General features: G+C 40.2%; 1 protein-coding gene across 1 annotated transcript in view; it reads right to left on the reverse strand.

Moving 5' to 3' along the window:
• Positions 1-16,574, reverse strand: part of LOC135156904 (uncharacterized) — a 44,260-nt gene extending 27,686 nt beyond the window's left edge. Inside the window, exons 1-3 of the mRNA XM_064110733.1 lie at positions 14,985-16,574; positions 12,650-12,930; positions 1-12,039 (exon numbers count right to left, since the gene is read on the reverse strand). The exon at positions 1-12,039 is cut by the window's left edge and continues 24,380 nt beyond it. Of these exons, the coding sequence (XP_063966803.1) occupies positions 1-12,039; positions 12,650-12,930; positions 14,985-16,497 (13,833 nt within the window). The 5' untranslated portion in view covers positions 16,498-16,574. The remainder of the gene's footprint in view (positions 12,040-12,649; positions 12,931-14,984) is intronic.
• Between the last annotated feature and the right edge of the window lie 6,833 nt (positions 16,575-23,407).

A 23,407-nucleotide genomic window follows, 5' to 3' on the forward strand; every position in this document is an offset into this window, starting at 1 on the left:
TTTGCTGTCTACTTGTGAAAGAGTATTAGCATCCTCAGTTTCTGGCTTTACAGATGATATGGTTGACGCCGTACTAAGTGAAATTTGCGAGCCAATATTTGCACGTTTCGGCAAGGGTGATGTATTGCTCATCCCGTCCTTTACAGGCACATTATCTGTATTTGAACCTGTATCCATATTGTCAGGCGAAGGTTCTTCAATTACTGCCTGGTTGGTAAAGTCTTTACCTTCTACTTCTGAAAAGGTAGCAATGTCACAAGTTTCTGGTTTTATGGATGCAACGGTTGATGCAGTAGTTGGCGAAGATTGTGCCATCACGTTTCGCATTTCTAGTCTTTCAAGTTGAGTCATGGTGTCTGTGACACTAACATTCAATGTATTACTGCTTGTGTGTGACACTGATTTATAGATCTGAGTGTTTGATTCCTCGACTACTGTTTCCTTCATCTGCGATGAAGTATTCTTCAAATCAACCTTCGTTGTATTGGTACTCGATTCCATCTGATTTGGTTCAACTTGAGCTCCAATTTCGGCAATCTCTGGCATGAGAATAATCGGGGCATACTCAACATTGGGCTGTTCCACTCTGATAATCTCTTCAGTCGTGACAGTTGGTAAATTAGCTTGGGATGATTGATCACGCTTCTTCTGGAGTATTGGAGAAGTACAACCCACTGCCATTGACGGCTTGGCCATCATGGTAGAATTAGAGGTCATTGTTGATATCTGTGCAGCACTGTTGGCTCTAGTTGGGAGAGGTGAGGTATTGCTCGAATCATCGACTAATTGAACATGTGCAGTATTGGAACCAGTGTCTCTGATAACAGGAACCTTTTCCGCCATCTGAACGGTAACATCTTGCTGTGAAACAGTTGCCATTGAAATTGCTGAGGAACTACCTGGCTTCACCTGTGAAGATAGGTCTCTTGTCTTTGGACCTTCAATCTGAGCAGCAGCATTTTTCACATGAACAATTGTAGTATTGCTACTAGAATTTTCCTGTAGAAGAGTTATCTGGGTGGTCGACTGTTGTACGGTTGTCTTTTCGGTTAGAGATATTGAATCTCGTACTTCAACTTGTTTAGTATTTGTACTTGAATCGGTCTGTACTGGTTGAATCTGAGCCTCCGAGTTTGTAAAGTCTGGCTTGAATACAGGAGCAAATTCTACTGGTACAGCCTCTTGCCGCGTTATCTCCTCTGTAACAGATACAGGAATATTCACATGTGTTGCTTGGTCCTGCTTTCTTACAAGAATAGGGGAAGTCTTAGAGGACTTTAGATCAGGTTTGGCCATCATCGATGAAGTCGACGCTTCAACACCAACTTGAGAACCAATTGACGCCCTCTGCGGAAGGGGAGATGTATTGCTTATCCCATCAGTAAGAATCACAGATTTCGTGTTACTTTCTTCATGTTTCATAGCGACCCTGTCAGTGTTTGATCCAGCATCTGCTAATTCAGGTGTAAGTGCTTTAATCAAAGCCTGGTGAGTAAAGTCTCTGCCATCGACTGTTGCTGAAATCGATACTGTCCCTGTGGTGGGACGTATAGTGGACATTGTTGATATTACTGCCGGTTTTACTTGTACGTTAGAGTCGGCTTGCTCAATAATATTGGTATTACTACTTGACGTACTTTGATCGACCACAACCTGTGCCATAGAATCTTTTGTTTGGGTGGTTGATATCACCTGAGATGTAGTGTCTCTGAATTTTTTAGACTGCGTATTGGTACTTGATTCACTCTGATCGGGTTTTATCTGGGCTGCAATGTCCGTAAGCTGAGGAGGGAACACTGCTGGAGCAAATTGTACCGATGGTACCTGCTGGCGTATGATCTCCTCCGTCTTCACAGCAACAGGCATATTAACAAATGAAGACTGCTCTTTTCGTTCTGTAATAGCCGTGTTCATCCCACTGTGGATAGCTTTACTTTCATATTGTGTCTCTCTCGTTGAATTTTTGAAAGATGTTATTGTTGAACTTTCGACAACGATCTGTCTGACTGAGACAGACGAGGCCGTAGTTTTAGCAGTGATCTGAGATCCAACAGCTGCCCTCGTTGGAAGAGGAGAGGTATTACTGGCTTCATCTGTTACATTGGTGACATTAGTATTGACGGATGCATCTGAAATTTCTGCTTGGATTTTGGCTTGTTGAGCAAAATCAAAGGATACGTCAGCCTGGATTTGAGAACCAATATGCGCCCTCTCTGGACGTGGTGAAGTATTACTTGTACCGTCTTTTACGTATATTGTATTGGTATTGGCAGAAGCATCTGTAATTTCTGCTTGGATCTTAGCTTGTTGACTAAAATCTGAACCAAGGGCAATTGCGTGACTGGCCGTGTCCGATGTTCTTGGTCGGACTGTTGACATTGTTGAAGTCATAATTGGTGAGGCCTGTGCAGTTGCATCAGCAATTTCAGCAGATGGTTCCTCTATCTTAGCTTGCTGGGTGAAATCTTCAGCCTGTGCAATTGCATGAGCTGCCATGTCAGATGTTGTAGGCTGCACTGTTGACATAGTTGAGGTCAGATCTGGCTTGATCTGTGATGGTGTATCTTTGACTCTGACTGATGTGTTCATACCCGAATCTTTTTTGACGGTAGGGAGCTTTGTGTTGGTACTAGACTCCATTTGGTCGGGTGCAACCTGGGATCCAGTTTCTGAAACTGGAGGAGACATAATTGGAGCTGAAAACTGTACAGCAGGAACTTCTTGCTTGATAACTTGTTCTGTCTGTATTTCCATGGGAATATTAACCAGAGAAGCCTGGTCATGTTGTTTCACTATAACAGTGTTCATAGAACTACTGACTGAAGTACTCTCATATTGCGTTTCACTAGTGGAATTTGTAATGTGAAATGTTGCAGTGTAATCTTCTGTGACAAGTGGCCTGGCAAACATAGAAGCAATCGATGTGTCGGCCTTGATTTGAGAAGCAGTATTCGCCCTGACTGGAAGCGGGGAAGTGTTACTAGCGTAGTCTTTAACGTCGGTAACATCTGTGTTTCCACTTGCGTCTTTAATTTCAGCTTTGATTCGAGCTTGTTGTGTGAAATCTTCAGAGCGGGCGATGGTGAGGGCTGCAGCATCCATCATTATAGGGCGAACTGATGACATTGTTGATGCTGTTTCTGGTTTGATATTCACCATGAAACCCTGATCTTGTTGCCTCACAACATCAGTGTTAACGAAACAATGAGCCCTCACGGGTGGTGGTGAGGTATTACTCGATTGGTTTTGTTGTTTCAGGACACTGGTATTAACAGAACCCTCTGTCACCATTGGTCTAGCCATCATCGACGCAATTGACGTGTCAGCCTTGATTTGAGAAGCAATGTTTGCCCTTACTGGAAGAGGAGATGTATTACTTGCTCCATCCTTTACGTCCGTCACTGTGTTGCTACTAGAGTCTCTCTGAGCTAATGGTAATTTCGTATTCGTGCTCGAGTCCATTTGATCTGGAGATATTTGAGCTTCAGAATCAGTAATGGAAGGAGAGAACACAGGAGCTGAAAATTGGACTGGGAGAACTTCTTGTTTGATAACCTGTTCAGTCTTTACCACCATTGGAATACTTGCGAAGGAAGCTTGATCTTGATGCATAATGATTTTGGTGTTAGAAGAATCATCAGCAATCACTGGTCTTGCCATCATAGACGTTGTCGAGGTTTCGGCCTGAATTTGAGAACCAATGTTTGCTCTCGCAGGAAGTGGTGAGGTGTTGCTGGATCCATCTCTTATATCTTTAGCATCAGTATTAGCAGCAGCATCTGCGATTTTAGCTTGGATTTTAGCTTGTTGAGTAAAGTCTGTATTTTGTGCAATCGCATGTGCTGCCATGTCGGATGTAACCGGTTGAACCGTTGACATTGTTGATGTCATATTTGGCTTTATCTGTACTGGTGCATCTTTGAGGCTGACAGCCGGGGTATTGCTACTTGAATCTTTCTGAGCAACCGGGAGCTTAGTGTTTGTGCTTGAGTCCACCTGATCTGGTGAAATCTGCGATTCAGAATCAGTACTGGGCGGTGATAAAACTGGAGCTGAGAACTGAACTGGAGGAACCACTTCCTTGATGATTTTTTCCGTCTTTACCTCCGTTGGAATATTCACCATGGAAGATTGGTCTTGGCGTTCTACAGCGTCAGTGTTAACAAAGCAATGTGCCCTCACCGGAAGCGGTGACGTGTTGCTAGCTCCATCTTTGATATCTTTAGCATCGGTATTGGCAGCAGCATCTGCGATTTGAGCTTGGATTTTAGCTTGTTGAGTAAAGTCTGTATTTTGTGCAATCGCATGCGCTGCCATGTCGGATGTAACCGGTTGAACCGTTGACATTGTTGATGTCATATTTGGCTTTATCTGTACTGGTGCATCTTTGAGGCTGACAGCCAAGGTATTGCTACTTGAATCTTTCTGAGCAACCGGGAGCTTAGTGTTTGTGCTTGAGTCCACCTGATCTGGTGAAATCTGCGATTCAGAATCGGTACTGGGCGGTGATAAAACTGGAGCTGAGAACTGAACTGGAGGAACCACTTCCTTGATGATTTTTTCCGTCTTTACCTCCGTTGGAATATTCACCATGGAAGATTGGTCTTGGTGTTCTACAGCGTCAGTGTTAACAAAGCAATGTGCCCTCATCGGAAGCGGTGACGTGTTGCTAGCTCCATCTTTGATATCTTTAGCATCGGTATTGGCAGCAGCATCTGCGATTTGAGCTTGTATTTTAGCTTGTTGAGTAAAGTCAGTATTTTGTGCAATCGCATGCGCTGCCATGTCGGATGTAACCGGTTGAACCGTTGACATTGTTGATGTCATATTTGGCTTTATCTGTACTGGTGCATCTTTGAGGCTGACAGCCAAGGTATTGCTACTTGAATCTTTCTGAGCGACCGGGAGCTTAGTGTTTGTGCTTGAGTCCACATGATCTGGTGAAATCTGCGATTCAGAATCAGTACTGGGCGGTGATAAAACTGGAGCTGAGAATTGAACTGGTGGAACTACTTCCTTGATGATTTTTTCCGTCTTTATCTCCGTAGGAATATTCACCATGAAACATTGGTCTTGATGTTTTACAGTTTCAGTGTTAACAAAGCAATGTGCCCTCATCGGAAGCGGTGAAGTGTTACTAGCTCCATCTTTAATGTCTTTGACAATGGTGTTAGCACTGGCATTTGCAATCTGGGGTTGAATTTTAGCTTGCTGAGTGAAGTCTGAACTCTGAGAAGTCACATGGGCCGCCTTCTCAGATGTCGTAGGCTGTACTGTTGACATTGTGGTTGTCATATTGGGCTTGAATTGCACAGTAGCATCTAATGCCTCAGGTGTGATCCTGGCCTGCTGAGTGAAGTCCGAGATCCTGGCACTCGCATGAGACGCCATATCTGATGTACTTGGTTGCACTGTTGTCATGATTGAAGCCATGTCTGGTGTGACCTGCGCCGGTGTGTCTTTTGTGCTGACTGAGAGTGTGTTGCTGCCTGAATCTTTTTGCTCTGGTGTAATCTGTGCTGCAGTTTCGGTAATTTGTGGAGAGAAAACCGGAGGTGAAAACTCTACAGGAGGAGCTTGTTGCATGATAATCTTTTCTGTTTTTATTTCCTCGGGTATATTTACCAGAGAGGATTTGTCCACGTTTACCACTATATTTGTATTTGATGAACTGTTGGTGACATAACTTTCATATTGCGTTTCATTAGATGTGACGCTGATTTGCGTATTAGATGTTCCTTCTGCAACTGGTGGCTTAGCTGTCATTGTTGCAGTTGCTGTGTCAATGGAAATTTGTGATCCACTATCTGCTAACTTCGGGAGGGGAGAAGTATTGCTTGAACCATCTTTCGTATTGTAAGTTGTGATTGTGGAGCCCACATCAACATCTGGCTTAACCAAAATATTTGCGATCGATGTTGCGGCAGATATCTGAGATCCAGTATTTGCTCTTGTAGGTAGGGGTGAAGTATTGCTAGATCCATCATTTACATTAGTAGGAATTGTGTTTGAGCCACAGTCACTGGTTAATGCTGGCTGATCCTCTATCTTAGCTTGCTGTGCAAAGTCTTTTCCACCTACGAACACTCCAATAGCAACATGTTCTGTCTCTGGGTGAGCTGCAGACATTGTGGTACTCATGGCTGGTTCGATTTGGGATGTAGAATTTGCAAGTTCAATCAGTCTGGTATTACTTTCAGAATTCCTCAGCTCCGGTGTAGCTTGGGATTCGGTGTCCGTGAGCGGTGGAGAAAACACAGGAGCGGAGAACTGGACTGCTGGCACCTCTTGCATTACAATCTTCTCGGTTTGAACAGGAGACTGAAAGTTGACATGTGATTGCTGGTCAGCCTGTTTGATCTTATCGGTATTCATCGCAGATGCAACAGTAGAGCTCTCATATTGCGTAGTCTCATCAGATAAGGTAGGGATAGCCATTGTGATTGTGGAGCCCACATCAACATCTGGCTTAACCAAAATATTTGCGATCGATGTTGCGGCAGATATCTGAGATCCCGTATTTGCTCTTGTAGGTAGGGGTGAAGTATTGCTAGATCCATCATTTACATCAGTAGGAATTGTGTTTGAGCCACAGTCACTGGTTAATGTTGGCTGATCCTCTATCTTAGCTTGCTGTGCAAAGTCTTTTCCACCTACGAACACTCCAATAGCAACATGTTCTGTCTCTGGGTGAGCTGCAGACATTGTGGTACTCATGGCTGGTTGGATTTGGGATGTAGAATCTGCCAGTTCAATCAATCTGGTATTACTTTCAGAATTCATCAGCTCCGGTGTAGCTTGGGATTCGGTGTCCGTAAGCGGTGGAGAAAACACAGGAGCGGAGAACTGGACTGCTGGCACCTCTTGCATTACAATCTTCTCGGTTTGAACAGGAGACTGAAAGTTGACATGTGATTGCTGGTCAGCCTGCGTGATCTTATCGGTATTCATCGCAGATGCAACAGTAGAACTCTCATATTGCGTAGTCTCATCAGATAAGGTAGGGATAGCCATTGTGATTGTGGAGCCCACATCAACATCTGGCTTAACCAAAATATTTGCGATCGATGTTGCTGCAGATATCTGAGATCCAGTATTTGCTCTTGTAGGTAGGGGTGAAGTATTGCTAGATCCATCATTTACATCAGTAGGAATTGTGTTTGAGCCACAGTCACTGGTTAATGTTGGCTGATCCTCTATCTTAGCTTGCTGTGCAAAGTCTTTTCCACCTACGAACACTCCAATAGCAACATGTTCTGTCTCTGGGTGAGCTGCAGACATTGTGGTACTCATGGCTGGCTGGATTTGGGATGTAGAATCTGCAAGTTCAATCAGTCTGGTATTACTTTCAGAATTCCTCAGCTCCGGTGTAGCTTGGGATTCGGTGTCCGTGAGCGGTGGAGAAAACACAGGAGCGGAGAACTGGACTGCTGGCACCTCTTGCATTACAATCTTCTCGGTTTGAACAGGAGACTGAAAGTTGACATGTGATTGCTGGTCAGCCTGTTTGATCTTATCGGTATTCATCGCAGATGCAACAGTAGAACTCTCATATTGCGTAGTCTCATCAGATAAGGTAGGGATAGCCATTACTGCAGATGTAGTACTCTGGAGCGAATACTGAGAAGAGGTGTTCTTCCTCTCTGGTGCAGGGGATGTATTCACCGCTGTGATTCTATAATCTGGTGAAACCGTGTTGACAGCTGTCACATCTATTCTTGCTTGCTCAGTATTCATAGAACTATCAACACCAAATGGCTTGATTTGTGAAGCGGATTGCTTTGTAGAGGCTGGTTGCTCAGTGTTACTTCCCAATGTCCTTATCTCGGTCTTGGGAACTTGACTCTCTTGATCTGCAACCGAGTTTTTTATATCAACCTGTCCACCGATTGAAGAAGTTGAAGGAACAATTTTTATGTCAGCCGAACTAGAAGTACTCTTGAGTTCTATTTTAGCTGTACATGTGGCAAGCTCCTTAACCGTTGCGCAAGCTTGGACCTTCTCTGATGCAATTTCCACACGTGTTGTCGCGGTCGATGTGCTCTCCATGTCTGGGAAAGCTGTTGAAGCCTGTGATGATATTTCAGGTTTAATTTGTGAACCGATAGTAGAGGATATCGGTAAACTATCCGTGTTCATAGAAACATTGGTTGTCTCGGGCTCAAGGAAAGTCGGGGCCATCAGAACAGGCTGTACTATCTCAGGTTGGACTATCTCTTCTCTTTCCTGTGGTATGTCTGCTTCGCACATTTTGTCACGAGTATCAGTCGTTGCCAGTGCGCCAGTAGATTTCATGGATAGAATCGATTGTGTCGAGAAATCTTGCAATACAGGCTTGACTAGGGACAATTGAGTACTGCTGCTGGTCACTTTCACTTGGTCGTACTGGGTACCATCATTATCTCCTTTCGGATTTATCTGTTGCTGTTGATTTCGTACCTTTGGTTTTATTTCACTTGCCATATCCTTCATTTTTGGAGCAACAAGAAGGTCACACTGAGATGATTTTGCATTGACCTTTGGTTTCTTCTTCAGCTGTTCCAAATAGAAATTTACCACCTCTTTTTTGGATGATAAGTCAACTGTTACACCAGCGTCCTTCTTCTTTACCCCATCCGTTAATGTGTCTTTTTCTACCAATTTGGAGGATATTTGAGTTTCTTTTGTTGCCGTAGATGGTCTGGGTGCAGATGAAGATGTTGATGCCACCCTTGAAGTGACCTGAGATCCAGCCGTTGTTGTTTCAGCTGTTATCTGTAAAGTAGAGTCCTTCATATCAATTCGATTAGTAGAAGCACCCTCATCTTGAGTATCAACACTATCAAGTTTTGCCTCAACCGACACATCTTCAGTTTGAATTCGGTCTGTATTTGATGCTGAATTCCTGTTTTCTTTCTCCATAGTGACTTGAACCGGTCTCGATGACAAGACTTTCATTTCGACAGAGGTGCTGTGTGTTTCATATACCGGTGAAACTTGAACTCCGGCAAAACCAGGGGTCTTTTCCAAGGTGGCAGTTCCTTTTTCAAGGACTGACACCGAGGTTTGTTGACCTGATGTGGATGATTTAGGTAGTGGTGTATCGAATTGGGTGGTAAAATTCTGAACAGATATCTTCCATGCAGGGACCTCCTTTTCTTTATAGTCGGGTGTAACTTCTGAAGATTGGTCTTTGACTTTTGGTGCATCTTTTGTTAACGTCGACGCATCTTTTGTGGCGGGCTTGGGTTCTTGGAAAGCCGTTTGAACAATGGGAGCTTCAACAATGACTACCGGTTCCGGGACGATTTCTGGAAGTGCATCTGTTTGAGTATGTGATTCCGAAATCTGGAGGTCTGTCTGAGCTACAATGTCTTTTAAGTTCTTTATTTCTGTTACCTGTACATTAGAGTCACTAGTTCTTGTTGAAATCCCTGTTGACATATCTGCCACACTTGGTTTAACCATACTTTGAGTGTTGCTCCTTCTTACAGCTGTCGGTGAAGATGTACTATCAGCCATTTTAGGCCCCACTTGAACATAAGAATCTGTTTTGTCAATTTCAGGAGCGGCTTGTTCATAAGAAACGACAGTAGGTGCAATTGGTTCAAGGAATAGAGCAGGGATCTCATCTTTTGTTTGTGACTCTTTTTCCGAAACCTTTGGTATTTTCACACGTCGAGTTAGCTTGCGCTCTGTCTCTTCTTCAATTTTCATCATGAGTTCTGTCCAAGATTTGTCAGACTGTGTGTACTTTTCCCTAATGACAGGAGTGTGATACTGGGTGAAGCTATCTCTTAATCTTGCCTTTTGTTCTCTTGGTGCCTTCAAGGTCAATACTCCGAGTGATTGAACGGCTGGTGCATAATCAGGTTGATCTTCCTGTGATGCAATGTGGGCTTCTAATTCGCGAATGGTCTTGATATACTCACTCTCAAGTTCCATCTTCAATCCTCTCAAGAGATCTCGCCATGATCGCTCAGGCTGGGTAAAGCTGTCAGATACGTCAATGTCCACAGATTGAGTAGATGTCTCTGTTTTCTGGCTGATATCAGGTGCCTTCAACTTGATAATTCCGATTGAAGTAGGTTCAGCTGGTTTTGGCTTCTGCTTGGTAGATGTTCTCTTGACGGACATTATGGCGTTTTCCTCAATTCTACTTAGTAGGCGATCCCATGATGTTCCAGGTTGTGTCCCTTGGTCAATCGTCCTTGGACGAGGAATAGACGTGACTTGAGATTGTTGCTCTGCCTTGATCTTAAAGACGCCAATCATTGGCGGCTTTTCTTCCTTTGACTTCTTCTTTTGGGAAGTTCTTTTAAACTCCTCAATGGCTGTCTCCTGAATAGTACCGACAACTGTACTCCAGTCCTTTTCAGGTTTCGTGCCTTTTTCAGATGTACTCTTAGTGTTCTTCTTCTTGACCATGTTTTCTACTTCCTCTTGCACTATTCTAACCAATAAAGGCCATGTCAATTCAGGTTCTGTACTTGCGTCACCAGTTTCCTTTCTTTTGGGTTCCTTTTTGGTCTTCTTTCGAATGATATCTTCAACTTCAGTCTGTACCATCCTCACCATTTGGCCCCATGTAAGCTCTGGTTCTGTTGATTGATCTTGTCCTGTTTTGGGTTTATCTTCGCCACCAACGAGCTTGACGACAGCCAGAGGAATCTTGTCATGCTTTTGTTCACTCCTTTTTGTTATCTCAGTTTCCTTTACCTGTTTTATGACCTCTTGTTGAACTAGTTGAATAATTTCAGGCCAGTTCATTTCAGGTTGTATTCCTTTGTCATCTTTGGCAACGGGTGGTGGCATTTGTTTCTTGGTCATTCCTTCAGTTTCCTCTTTGATGATTTTGACCACTTGCAGCCATGTAAGTTCTGGCTGAGTAGCAGAATCAAACATTGGCGGCCTGGGTTTGGATTTCAGTTGAATTGATCCGAGATTACTGGGTCTTTTCTGCTTCAGCGACTGTTTCCTCTCAATAATTTCTTCTGTTTCACTCTGTATCATCCTCATGACTTGGTTCCATGGAATGTCTGGATTGGTTCCCGTGGATCTTGTGTCCGGTATTGGTTGATTAGGGGCTTGAAGTTTCACGATGCTGACAGTTCTTGGTTCAGATCTATCTTTCATTTGGTGTGTCTTTCGTATTACTGATGATTCTATTTCTTCTTCCAACTGAGATACGAGGCGGTGCCAAGGTTGGTCTGGATTTGTACCTTGAGAAACTGCAGAGACTCTAGGTTCCTTTTCTTTCGTTGATTTTAATTTAAAAACTCCAAGGACAGGTGCCTTTTTGCCTGATGATTTCGACGACAGCTTCCGTTCTTCATCAACAAGATCCCTGACGGTGTGGATCAACTGTGGCCATGTGATAGCTGGTTCAGTGTAGCTATCATTCATCTGTGGCCTCTTTGTAGATCGAGTTCTCTGCGTTTCCTGGACATCCGTCTCGTCCCATGACTCGTGCCTAATAAGGGATGACCGGCCAGATGGTTTAACATATCGATTCAGCTCATTCCATAGTGGTTGTTGAACAGAATCCGGACGAACTAATTTTATAACACCAATTGTTGGGAAGTTCCCTTTCTCTTTGTCAGGTGATGGACTTCGACGTCTCCTCTGTGTGGATGATGATGAAGTAAAGGTTTCCTTTTCATCAAAGGACCTACGTATGCCAGATCTACCTAGCCTGCGAGAGGTATCAAAATTTTCGAAATCCTCACCAGCCCAACTCATACGTCTCTCCAATGGTTGAGGGCGGCTTTGGTCTGAGACAAGTTTGATAACCCCTATGGAAGGTATGTCGCTATAGCTTTGCCGTGGTTGTTGTTTTGTGACTGTACTGTAGAGTCGTTCATCCTCGTCTAGAATATCTTGGGCATATTGATAAATAGAGCCAGGGCGTCTAGAAGAGGAGGGTTGTCGGCTGACTTGAGGCGTGGAATCTCCGACGCTGATTCCACTGCTTGAATCATCTCCCCCAAAAGAGGTCCTTGTTCCACCCCTTGATATCAGACGAATAACACCGATAGTTGGTATGTCTGTCTCGTCATCCTGCAATAGATATAGAAAAAAATGCATTAATCTAATTGTGTTTTTAATCAGGTACTGGCATTGTTATCATCATCATCATCTTTGCAACACTTATTTTGTTTACGTTTTTATCATTATCATCATTTTTATAACTATTCTCATTATTAATTTGTAAGTATGATTATGATTATTATCATCATTATAATTAATATTATTAAGATAAATTATGATAATCGAAATTATTGTCAGCATTACGGTAAAGTTGTTATTATCACTATATTATTATCGTTATGATTATAATCATAATCTGCATATGTATTATGATGCTGCTGATGTTAATTATGATTGTGATGACTATAATCTTGATGGTAATTATGTTGTTCCTGTTGATTGCATAATGATAATACAAACGTGTGATGTCTGACATCCACTCAAAAATCTAACACTGACAAAGTAACCAAGTGAAATAAATAGTTGACATAACGGTAAACATTACTTGAGAAATAGCCATGATAACAATACACTTTCGCTTTTACACTTCTCAGGCCTATTCCTTGATAGCCTTAGTAAAAAATCGTATTCTCGAGCTGAAGATAATTACTTCAACCCAGTTTAATGTTAATGTACTCACGGCGAAGTTAGGTAATTGTCGATCTGGTGAGCGCCCTCGTGGCGAACGTCGCACAGGTGAAGACGAACGTGATCGTCGAACAGGTGATGATGAACGCGATCGTCGCGGCCGTCGCGACGTCTGCGAGTAAGACGTCCTTTCCGTGAAAGATGAGGTCCGCTCCCTTGGAAGGCTTGACGATCGGACGTGATGCACTTCGTCGTCGGCGCTCCAAGAGTACCGCTTCGGGCTTCGACGTCTCGACTCACGGAAAGACCCTGGTCTAATGAGCTTGATGATGCCTGTTCACCAGCAGAGGAAAGAGGACATAAGATAAGCCAATGTCCCGTATTCCCTAGCCCAATTTAATTTAGACAATAGTCTAACTATGTGCCAAAATCATGGCAAGTAACAAAATATATTAATATTTAGGTTACATTGAATGTTTATTATGTCTATTGTAGTCTTTCATCATTCTTTAATAGTGAAGACAAACAACTGTCCTGACAGTTCTGTATAATTTGGGTATCAAATGAGCTGAATCGATTCTCTACTGTTAGATATTTGTGTTAAAAAAGGGCTATCCATAGTTAATCCGCATCAGTTTTTAATGATTCGGATGTCAAACGTGCTGATGAATCGATTCTCTACCGTTAGATATTTGTTTAACGATTGATTATCCATATGTAAGCCACAACTTAAGACCAGAGTCTAATTTAAACCCGAGTTCAGAATACGGGGCATGGAGATAATAATTGCCGTAGTTATTCCGTTTGACATTACATTACCAGTTTTACATGTATTTTCTAAATCATATTCAATTACAGATAAAATCATACAAGCAAAGACTGTCGACAATGGCACTCATTTCTTTATAGTTCCCAAATTAGGAGAGATATATCATGTGCCTTTTGGCAGAAAACTACTTTCTAAAAGTAATAAATTATTTGCTTCATGAATTTGTTCGAATCGCATTAATAATGTATTATATACACGTATGTTGCCCATACTTTTGGACACAACATACCGAAACCATAAGTTATTACCAAGTACATGTGGGCCCGTTACATGAAAAGTTAATATTATAGTAACTTTGCTATCCAATTGTATCTTTCATGAAATCCTTGATTTTGATTGGCTGTTGGGTCATGTTACCATGGTAGTTACCACTGGAAGGAAAAGTTACCATAATAGTAACTTTTATGCACCGGGCCCCAGCTTGAAAACAGTGGGTTCTAATACTTTCAACTTATATAGACTCGGCTAACAAATTCTGTGAAAGATTCCTGGGCCCCGTCTTACAAAGTGTTACGATTGATCCAATCAAACATAACTATGGAAAGCCAGCAATGTCAACATCTAAAATACATGTTTGTTTGCAATAATTTCTAGATATGATGTACATTCATATTTCCTTGAAAATTCAGTGTGCTTCTCTTTGTCTACAATGGACATTGTGCAAATTACCTGTAGAAAAAATATGACATTGATGGATTCCAATATATTTGATCATATCAATCGTAACTCTTTGTAAGACGGGGCCCTAATGTATAAGTTTGTTGTTCAACAAAAAAAATCTTTTTTTATTTTACTACATATGACTGAAGGAGTCATCAAATGACGAAAAACTCAACATGCCCTTAACTTTCGAGAGTAATGATAAATTGGAACTACTATACAGTGTAGTCAATAAAAAAAACTTGTCACCTCACAAATCCCTAATTTAAGGATAAAATGTGTCATGGACAAATGATTATTACATATGGCCTGAAAGAGTATCTTCTCCCAAATAATTAGGTACCATATTTATGTGGTAGTGTTAACGCATGGCCAGATAATCAGGAGGTATTTCTTTAATGCTGTGATGTAAAGTTCGATTTGCGGCAAAGTAAGGCATGGCTGTAATGAATGAATCTACTGGTGTCATAATCCAACATGAATTGATACCAAAAAGTGTTTATTAAACAACTCTAATGTTGATTATTGAAAGGGTGTTTTGCAATTGAATTTAATGCAACCCTTGTAGGATTATGACATCATTGACACCTGGATTCATTTATTACAGCCATGCCTACTTTGGCTCACATCTAAAGTTACATCACTGCAAATAATACCTACTAATTATTTAAGCGTTTACACATACCACATAAATATGGTATAAAATTATTTGGGAGAGGATATTCTTTTCAGTCATACCTAAAGATTATGTGTTAATGACATATTTTTTCCTTAAATTGGGGGTTTGTGAGGTACCAAGTTTTTTTGTAGGCATGGTAGATTAATCTAAACAAACTGGATCGCTTAAAAGGCAGTGTACAATATCTTATGCTTTACGATAAGTAATGTTTTGACGAACCTATGGTAGGAACACCTGGATCTACTCTGGACCGTCTTCCGGAAGTGGTAATTGGCCATTCTTCATCAAAGGAAATTTTCGGTCGTGGTGCGAGGAGTTCACACTGGGTCGCAGAATCACGGACCACTCTTGAAGGATCGTTTGGATCTGGCCGTCTCTTGTAGGAAGTAGAATGTGCTTCGTTGATGACGGAATAGGTGGTGTGTCCAAGGTGCCTATCCCTTTCAACAGAGTGAGGTCGTATGATCTTGGAAGAACCAACGGTCTTGTGTGGGATGGCATAGATAGGCTCACCGTTACCTTCAGGATCTTGAGGATGTGAAAACCCAGTGTGGAAACGGAAACTCCTCGGACTGGTAGGGGACCCACCTTCCGGCCTGTATAGTGGTATACCGCCCATGTCTGCTCTGTATCGACCTGGTGCGAAATGAGCAGAACTCTGTCCAGAGTGTTCACTGTCTCCATAGTCGTAGAGATCTTCGTCGCTGCTGTCTGAGCGTTGCGGATCCTTAAGAATAAAGTTGGAGTCGAAAGCACGACCCAAGCCTGGTCTTGTGCTACCAAGGGTACCACGGGAACTGCCACCACGCCCTGATTTCTGGAAGAAGCTATCATCAATGCTGATCCTTGCTTCATTAGAAGAATGGCGAGGCTCCATCTGCACAACTGTTGAATCCCGAGTGGGACTTCCTGGTCGAGAGCTGACGAAACCCTGGTTGTCGATTCCCAAAGTAGGTGAAGATGCGCGTCGCTTTCCTCCAAATCCTGTGTGGTAGCGGTAGGTCATTATATCGTCATCTGTCGTTGCCGTTCCGATGGTCCATTCCTGTGGCATTGGTTGGCGGACCAAGCTCTTGAATCGGGCAGAGGAGAAATCAACATCAACGTCAGAACCCTTGTGGAGGCCACGGAGAATAGGTACTTCATCCTTTCCCAATTGACTAATCCTGCGGCTGTTGATTCCGCTTCCATCATCCGACGACTGCCATCCGGTAGAGTAGAGGTAGTTGTTTCCGAGGTCTGGTTCGTACTTGTGCCTTCCGTTCATGATGCTGTCTCCCGTCTCCTTATCGATGGCGATAGGGTAACGGTAGATAGCAGGACCGTGAATAGCGCTCTCGGTGTCAGTATTGTTATCAGAAACACTGAAAACTTCCTGCTTCCGCTCACTCTTCAGGCCCTTCCTGGTCTCCCTGTGCCGATCGTGCTCCTTCTCTTCATTTGGAGCCGTGATCTTTTCCTTGATCTTCACCTCCTTTCCGTCGCTTGTGATGAACGTGTGTTCCAGCTTTGGAGGCTTTTTCTTACAATAGTGTTTATAGCACAAGATGGCAGTGGTCTCCAGAATGATCGCAAAGATGAACGCTCCCATGACTGACCCTGCTAGAACAGGATAGCTGACCACATTGGTCGGGCATGCTCCTGCACCTTGCGCCGACACTAGTGGCGTGAAGACGAGAAGAATAGATGAAGCAAGGAAGAACTGGACTGATGGAGCCATGATGGAAGGCATTGTTTGATCGAAGTTATCGAGGCAAAGATAAAAGCTTTTGAAGACCAGATGTAAGTCAGAGACCAGAAGTACCAGGCGATTCTGTAAAACAATAAATGGACAAGGAGAACAAAATTAAAAAAATCTCTGTTACATCATGACGACTATAGCAATATCTGTATCCTCATCTCTCTCTCTCACCAATCTTCTCTTGACATAATTTATTAGTGATATCATCGTTTCTTCTTGTCGAGAAGAATCAAAGAAAGGATGTGATTTGACAGTTCCCCGGATTCAATACACGCCTCTGATTAGACAACGAGATAATTACACTTACATACTTCAGGCTTGGATAACCTTCTATCAAAATAAGAACTCATCTTTAATGTGAACAGTGAATATGTACTCTCATCATTTCAATTCACTATTTTGTCTTTATTCGCATAAAAAATTATCATAAGAAGATCGAAATGTAATTTTAAAGCCTCCAAATAAAAAATCAAGATAAAAGACACACATGCATATTCATGATTCAGAGTATAAACATACACTTAAAACATTAACAATTAATAAATTTTAATATTTCAGGATAGGATGACAGGATTTTAAGATGTTGCTTTTGTTGCATTTCTACATCTCAATATACATGTACATTTCCGACACTTCTTGTTATTCCTTATATTTTATTCCTGCACATAATAACAAATATTTCTATACTAAGGCAATCAGGTAATAATTCAATGTTTCAGATTTTTTAAAGAAAATAAATCTTTCAGAACGACACCAGTAACCATGCCATATCAGGAAATGAGCCCGCAATGTATGTACATTAAGTGCACACCTAACTATACACAGTAAAAAAAGCACATTTATTAAGCCTGTCACTCTAACAATAAGTTGTTTAGACATTTTTTGTAATTGTTTAAACTTTCCAAAACTTGTTTAAAAAGTTTTAACAGTAGTAGTTAGAGTGACGGGCTTAAACAACGTGCTTAAAACTTTAAACACCGTTACCTCCATGGTATGACTTTCATACTTAACAATAATATTAAGAGCAAGTATTTTGATATACGTCCTTTAGTGTCTACTTCGACAAGACCTTGGTTTTTTTTTTATTGTTCAGAGAATTAGAGTACATATGCGTTCAAACAAGACGGTTAACTGCATAGTTAGCAGGTACCTGTATCCACTTTCAAATATGTAAGAGGGAAATCGAGAAAATCGCCTACTCTTTTGAGCCACCGTCATGCCAAATTGGCAACGACAAAGAGGATTGACTACGGTTGAAAGCAAACAGTTTTTGGACAACACAGACGCTGTTTGGTAATCAGTGACACATGAAACCACGCTTGGTTGTATTTTTGTGTGTTTGCACAAAAATAGGGGTAAAAGGGATGTATAGATAGCAATTATTTACCTTCTTGAATAGCACCACATATTTGAGAACAAATGTTTTAAACATGCCTTGTTGAAAGATGTCTTGTAATATTTTGGCATTCAAAATCTCTTTTACTTGGTGAGTTTATTTTGAAAATATTATTCGGAAGTAAAACCTGGATGTGTAAACAGGTCAAAACCAGAATATTATGGGGTTAAACGGTAGTTGTGCCAAGAATTGTCGCTGTAAATAGTTTTATAAGGCCTTTACAAGTTAACTATTAAAGAGAAATGCCATAATCAAATTAAATCCCGATCGGTAAATATAAATTAGTTTACAATGCACATTGAATATTCCTTAAAGAGGTGCGGTTTAACAGTTTCGCGCGGATGGTTAGCTGCATCTAATACATGCAGTTTACATCACTACTCAAATTTAAAACCCAAGCATATACAGTCGAAGCCTGGGCGGTTTAAAGAATATATTATGGAATAGCCTGCCAACGGAAATATAAAACTCAGCAACAATATATATATGCGCAGCTGGATATATCCCATATATAAGCTGGGCTATTTTATGTTTGGTATTATAATTATTATCTTACATGATATATTTTTGTGTTAAGTCGAATCTTGGACGGTGGCTGAAAGTTGGATGACCCTTTTCGACTCGTTATGCCTCTCTTTTAACTTTGATTTTGCCTTACCTAATGATAAATGATTTTACATTTAAAATGATTAATAACAACCTTTAAGAATGGTATTAAGGTTGTTAACTTGTATTCATTGTGAAAAGGTGTGTCTAAGGTTTTCTTTAGGAATGTGCTTCTCTCTCTTTGTCGAGAATGATTCTCAACATACTCAAACATTTCTACTTTTTTATTATTCGTTGACGACTAAGTTCGTTTTTCTTTACTCCGAGAGTGAAATAGCTTCGAGGCTTAACCTAACGAATTGTTAGACAAAAAGTGAGAGTGCAAGAACATTTTCACAAAAGGAATAAGCAGGTGCAAGGTACTTTTAGGAGCCAAATATCACACCTTTGTTGTCACGAATGCCTCCCCGTTTCTTTAGAACATAATGTTCAGGTTTGCATGATATGGGCGCGAGTCCAAATGTATTATATGTGCCAGTCACACCAACGAAAGTTACTCCAGTACGATCAAAACACTGGGTCATTTCAAGTCCGGTGTTGGTGTTTGTGACCTTGGTGTTAGTGTTAGAAGCACAATTTGGATTGCATTTGAGATTACACAAAATGATCCAGATAACAGTAGTGACAGCTCAACACCCAGTGAGTGACTTTTCAGAACCAAATTGTTTTTATGATGCTCATTTAAAAACTGTTGGTGTTGGTGTTGGAAGCACAAATTGGATTGCGATTCCTAGCTCCAAAACCTATACTCTGAGATTACACCAATGATCCAGATCACAATATTGACAACCCAACACATAATGAGTGACTTTCAAGGACCAAGTTGATTTTATCTTTGATACAATGCTCATTTGAAATTTGTTGGTGTTGGTGTTGGAAGCACAATTTGGATTCCGTTTCCTGGCTTAAAAAACCTACTCTGAAATTACACGAAATGATCCAGATAACTAACAATTGTGACTTTTCAGGACCACGCTGATTTCATGTTTGATGTATTAATTATCATGTAAAAACTGACCTAACACTGACACCAAAAGGTCAACACTGAACTTGAAATCACCCTATGGCATACCCTTGGTCGGTTTGGATTCGGTCTTATGGGTCCCGTCTTACGAAGAGTTACGATTGATCTGATCAACCAGAACTATGGAAAGCCAGCAACGTCAACACCTGAATTGCATGTTTTATTCAAACATATTTTCTAGATATGCTGAATATTCTTACATTCATTGTTTTCTTGAAAATTTAGTGTGCTTCTCTTTGATTAACAAAGGGCATTGTGCAAAGTTCCTCTAGAAAAAATTATGACATTGATGGATTTCCATACTGTTGAGGTTGATCGGATCCTGGTGTGACTGCGACTTAAAAAGAGGGGCCAGGCAGACGCCCAACCCAGCCTCATATACATACCAATCTTATGAAGGGTCATTTTTTCCCTGGATCTCCTTTGTTATGAAGAGTTTTGACAAGGGCGTCTGATATTTCTGACCCCGCAAAATGGCGTTGTAATTATTTCTATTGAGTATGAGTGAGCCTCAATCAAACTAGAATGAATAGGCCTTTAGTTGACCCAAATTGGTGTTGACCTGAGTTGCCTGTATTCTCTGTATAAACTGGGCTTTATGTTTTCCTACACTCTAAAAAATATTGGGTAAAAATGCTCCATGAGGGTACTTATGTGTCCAACCAACATTAGGCATTTCTTTTGGCCATTTGTTATTTATCCAGTGTGATGAAAATTTTGCCCATTCTAAAGTAATTGCTGCATATTCTACAGTGCGTATAAAAAAAACGGGACAGATTTGAAAAGTCTATAAAATTTTAGTTTCAAATTATTATGTCTATATTTTGGTGTTAATAGGTGCTCTAAGGTCTTGTCTCTCAAATGTTATTTAAAAAATTTAGTTTTGTTCATGCTTGAGCGAACACGGGACGTTTTTGTTGGGGGTTCAAAAAGAGGCTTGCGCCAGAATTGCAGAATATGAGTAATATGATGATCAGACTTCTTGCTAATTTGCAGACTTCCTCTTAACCTTTTCATTATCTTTGCCATAATTTTCAAATCATGCGGTCAAAATTCATTATCAGATCTATTTATTTGCTTGAATTATTCTGTTATTTCTTTTTAATATGCTCTCTGTTAGCTTTGAATATTCCTTCTTCAAGCTAAAATTTTTTTTTTTCAACCTAATTATGGGAGAGCATGGATTTTTAATTCAAATCCTTTCATTATGTGCTACAAAGGTTATGGTGCCTTTTGAACAAAGCCACACAGATGGGCGGGCGCTCGGGTTGCTCCCCCCCCCTCAATTAAAAAAAATCATGACCAAGAAAAAAAGTGGACAGGAAATAAAAGGAAAGATAGAAAGTAAAATATGATATTATTTTCTAAATATTATGTCAAAATCAATCACAAAATTTGATATTGTAATTAAAAAAAGTGGGAATATTTGCGTGCTCACTTCGCTCACTCACAACTTTTTAATACATTTTACCCGATCTGCCATATCTAGCTCCTTCAAAATTGACTCAATACACCATTGTCATTGAAAGACATGAATCCCTTCCTGTGTTTCCTGTCAAGCAATTAAACTTGGTCAAGGAATTAATGACCCATTGAAAAATAGATTCATGTCTTTTAAAGGTACATAACATAATTTGTTTCACATAAAAAAATGATTTGAATAATCACAAGTTTTCCCAATTAATAATTCAAATCTTCTTGCTTGGGTTGACAAAAAAAATCTTCTTTTCTCAGCTACTTATGAAGGAAAATTAAAAGGTAAGAGAAGTTTAAATGAAAAAAAAAATAATTCAATTAAATAAATAACTAAGTAAATGAAATTTGACAGCATAATTCGAAAATTGTGGCACAGATAATGAAATGGTCAAGAGGAAGTCTCCTGATTAGCAAGAAGTCTGATCATTGTATTACACATATTCTGCAATTCTGGCACAAGCCTCTTTTTGAACCCCCAACAAAAACGTCCCGTGTTCGCTCAAGCATGAATAAAGTTTTTTGTTTTTTTTTTGCATTTCAAAGATAAGACCTTAGAGCATCTATTAACACCAAAATATAGACAACATTATTTGAAACAATTTTTTTTTAGACTTTTCAAATCTGTCCCGTTTTTTTTTATACGCACTGTATAACCTTACTGGACAATATGCTTTCCGCATTGGGTAAAATACTGCCCAAAATTGGTTGGACACATAATTACCCCCGTGCTTACTTACTTACTTACTTACTTACTTTATTTTAATTCCACGATGCTGGTTAAAATTTTACCCAATACTTTGTACAGTGTACAGTAACAACTTTTCCACCACGTTTTTCTTGACATTATGAAGCAACATTACTTTTACATTGTTCCTACAATGTGAAAGTAAAGTAAAAGTATATTCGTTAATAAAAGGTCGATTTAAAACATAGTAGTCGCTGCCGTAGGAAACGTCCATAGATTAGTATAGAACCTACTGAAATATCCATTTGCAACTTTTATTGTAAGTAAATAAACAGCAAATTGTCTGATTTATCTCTTACCTAAAATTTAAAATGAAATATTAAGACAAAGTAATGAGGTTCCTTCTATGAAATTAAGGATCCTCGCTTATACAAAAGCATATATAAAATTCTTCATAAAAATGATTAATCATGCATAAAATTGGAAGTCCTAATCGCAAAGCAATTATATTTAATAGTACATAAACATGAAATGAAATCATCTGTAGTAATTCTTGTTCACTATTAATGAAAAAAAAATCCACCTGTAAACGATGTTAAGACCACACACCTTTATCGGTTTTTTGCGTTTAATGTTGTGGTTTGTTTGGCCACGCCTGCGGCTGAATCATTTTCTGGTCACGAAAAATGTTGATTGGATGAATAATGACTGAAAGAAAGAAATATGAATAATGAAATAAAAACGTTGCAACGTCAAGGGCACATCGCAGAAGTGGCGCCCACACCCAATCATTCAACATTGGCGACTTTGTAAATTGTCCAGTTTCCTTCAGACAAAAATTACCACGATTACGAAGTATTTTGTATTTATAAAGAAAATTATCAGAATCAATAATAATATGATTTCGTGAACGCTCACGGAGGTCAAAGAGTATGGCCATTACAATAATTAACTTATCAAATATTCTGATGTTTTTAATGGAAATGATGGAGATTGAAACGAAAATAGGAAAAGTGAGAAAGACTGGTCCTTGCCATTGTGCAACTTATCGTTTGTCAGGTACAGGAGTCAAATAATTTAACACTTCAATCTTTTCAAAAGGTGTGTTATATTTGTGTTGGAAAGACGTAGCTATTGGTGACTGTTTTCATGTGTTTTGTCTGCTCCCAAAGTGAGATTTTATTCACAAATGCACAATTTGTTACTTTGAAGTGTATTTTTTCTTCCAAATAAGGCTATCGCATGGGGCCATTCTATCACGCCTGAAACTATTCGTGCTAATTATGAATACACTCATAAAATAGTTGGGCAAAAAATGCCCAACTTTTAACCAACCCTGGGCAACATACTGTCCACATAACTATAGTTAAAATCTGCCCAAATTGGGTAATAAAATCTAATAATTGGGTAATAAATTTGCTCAAGTGGATAATAATTGCCCAGAATATATATATTTTATCAACCAACATATATTACCCAATACACTGGACAGTATGTTGCCCAGCATTTCAAGTGTGTATCAATCGAAACGACAGTTTGTCATAGTAACAAGAAGCGCACATCATAGTATAGTTGGACTAGCAAAGTCAGAGGAAAAAATTAAGTTGCCCTGAATATTTTCTCTTTTTCCCCCTTTGAGACACCCAAGATTTTGAAAGAGAAACATGACAATAAAGACACGCGGTGTACCCATCATTTTGTCTTTTATCCATAT

The sequence above is a fragment of the Lytechinus pictus genome, chromosome 15, assembly GCF_037042905.1.
Source record: "Lytechinus pictus isolate F3 Inbred chromosome 15, Lp3.0, whole genome shotgun sequence".
Lineage (NCBI taxonomy): Eukaryota > Metazoa > Echinodermata > Echinoidea > Temnopleuroida > Toxopneustidae > Lytechinus > Lytechinus pictus.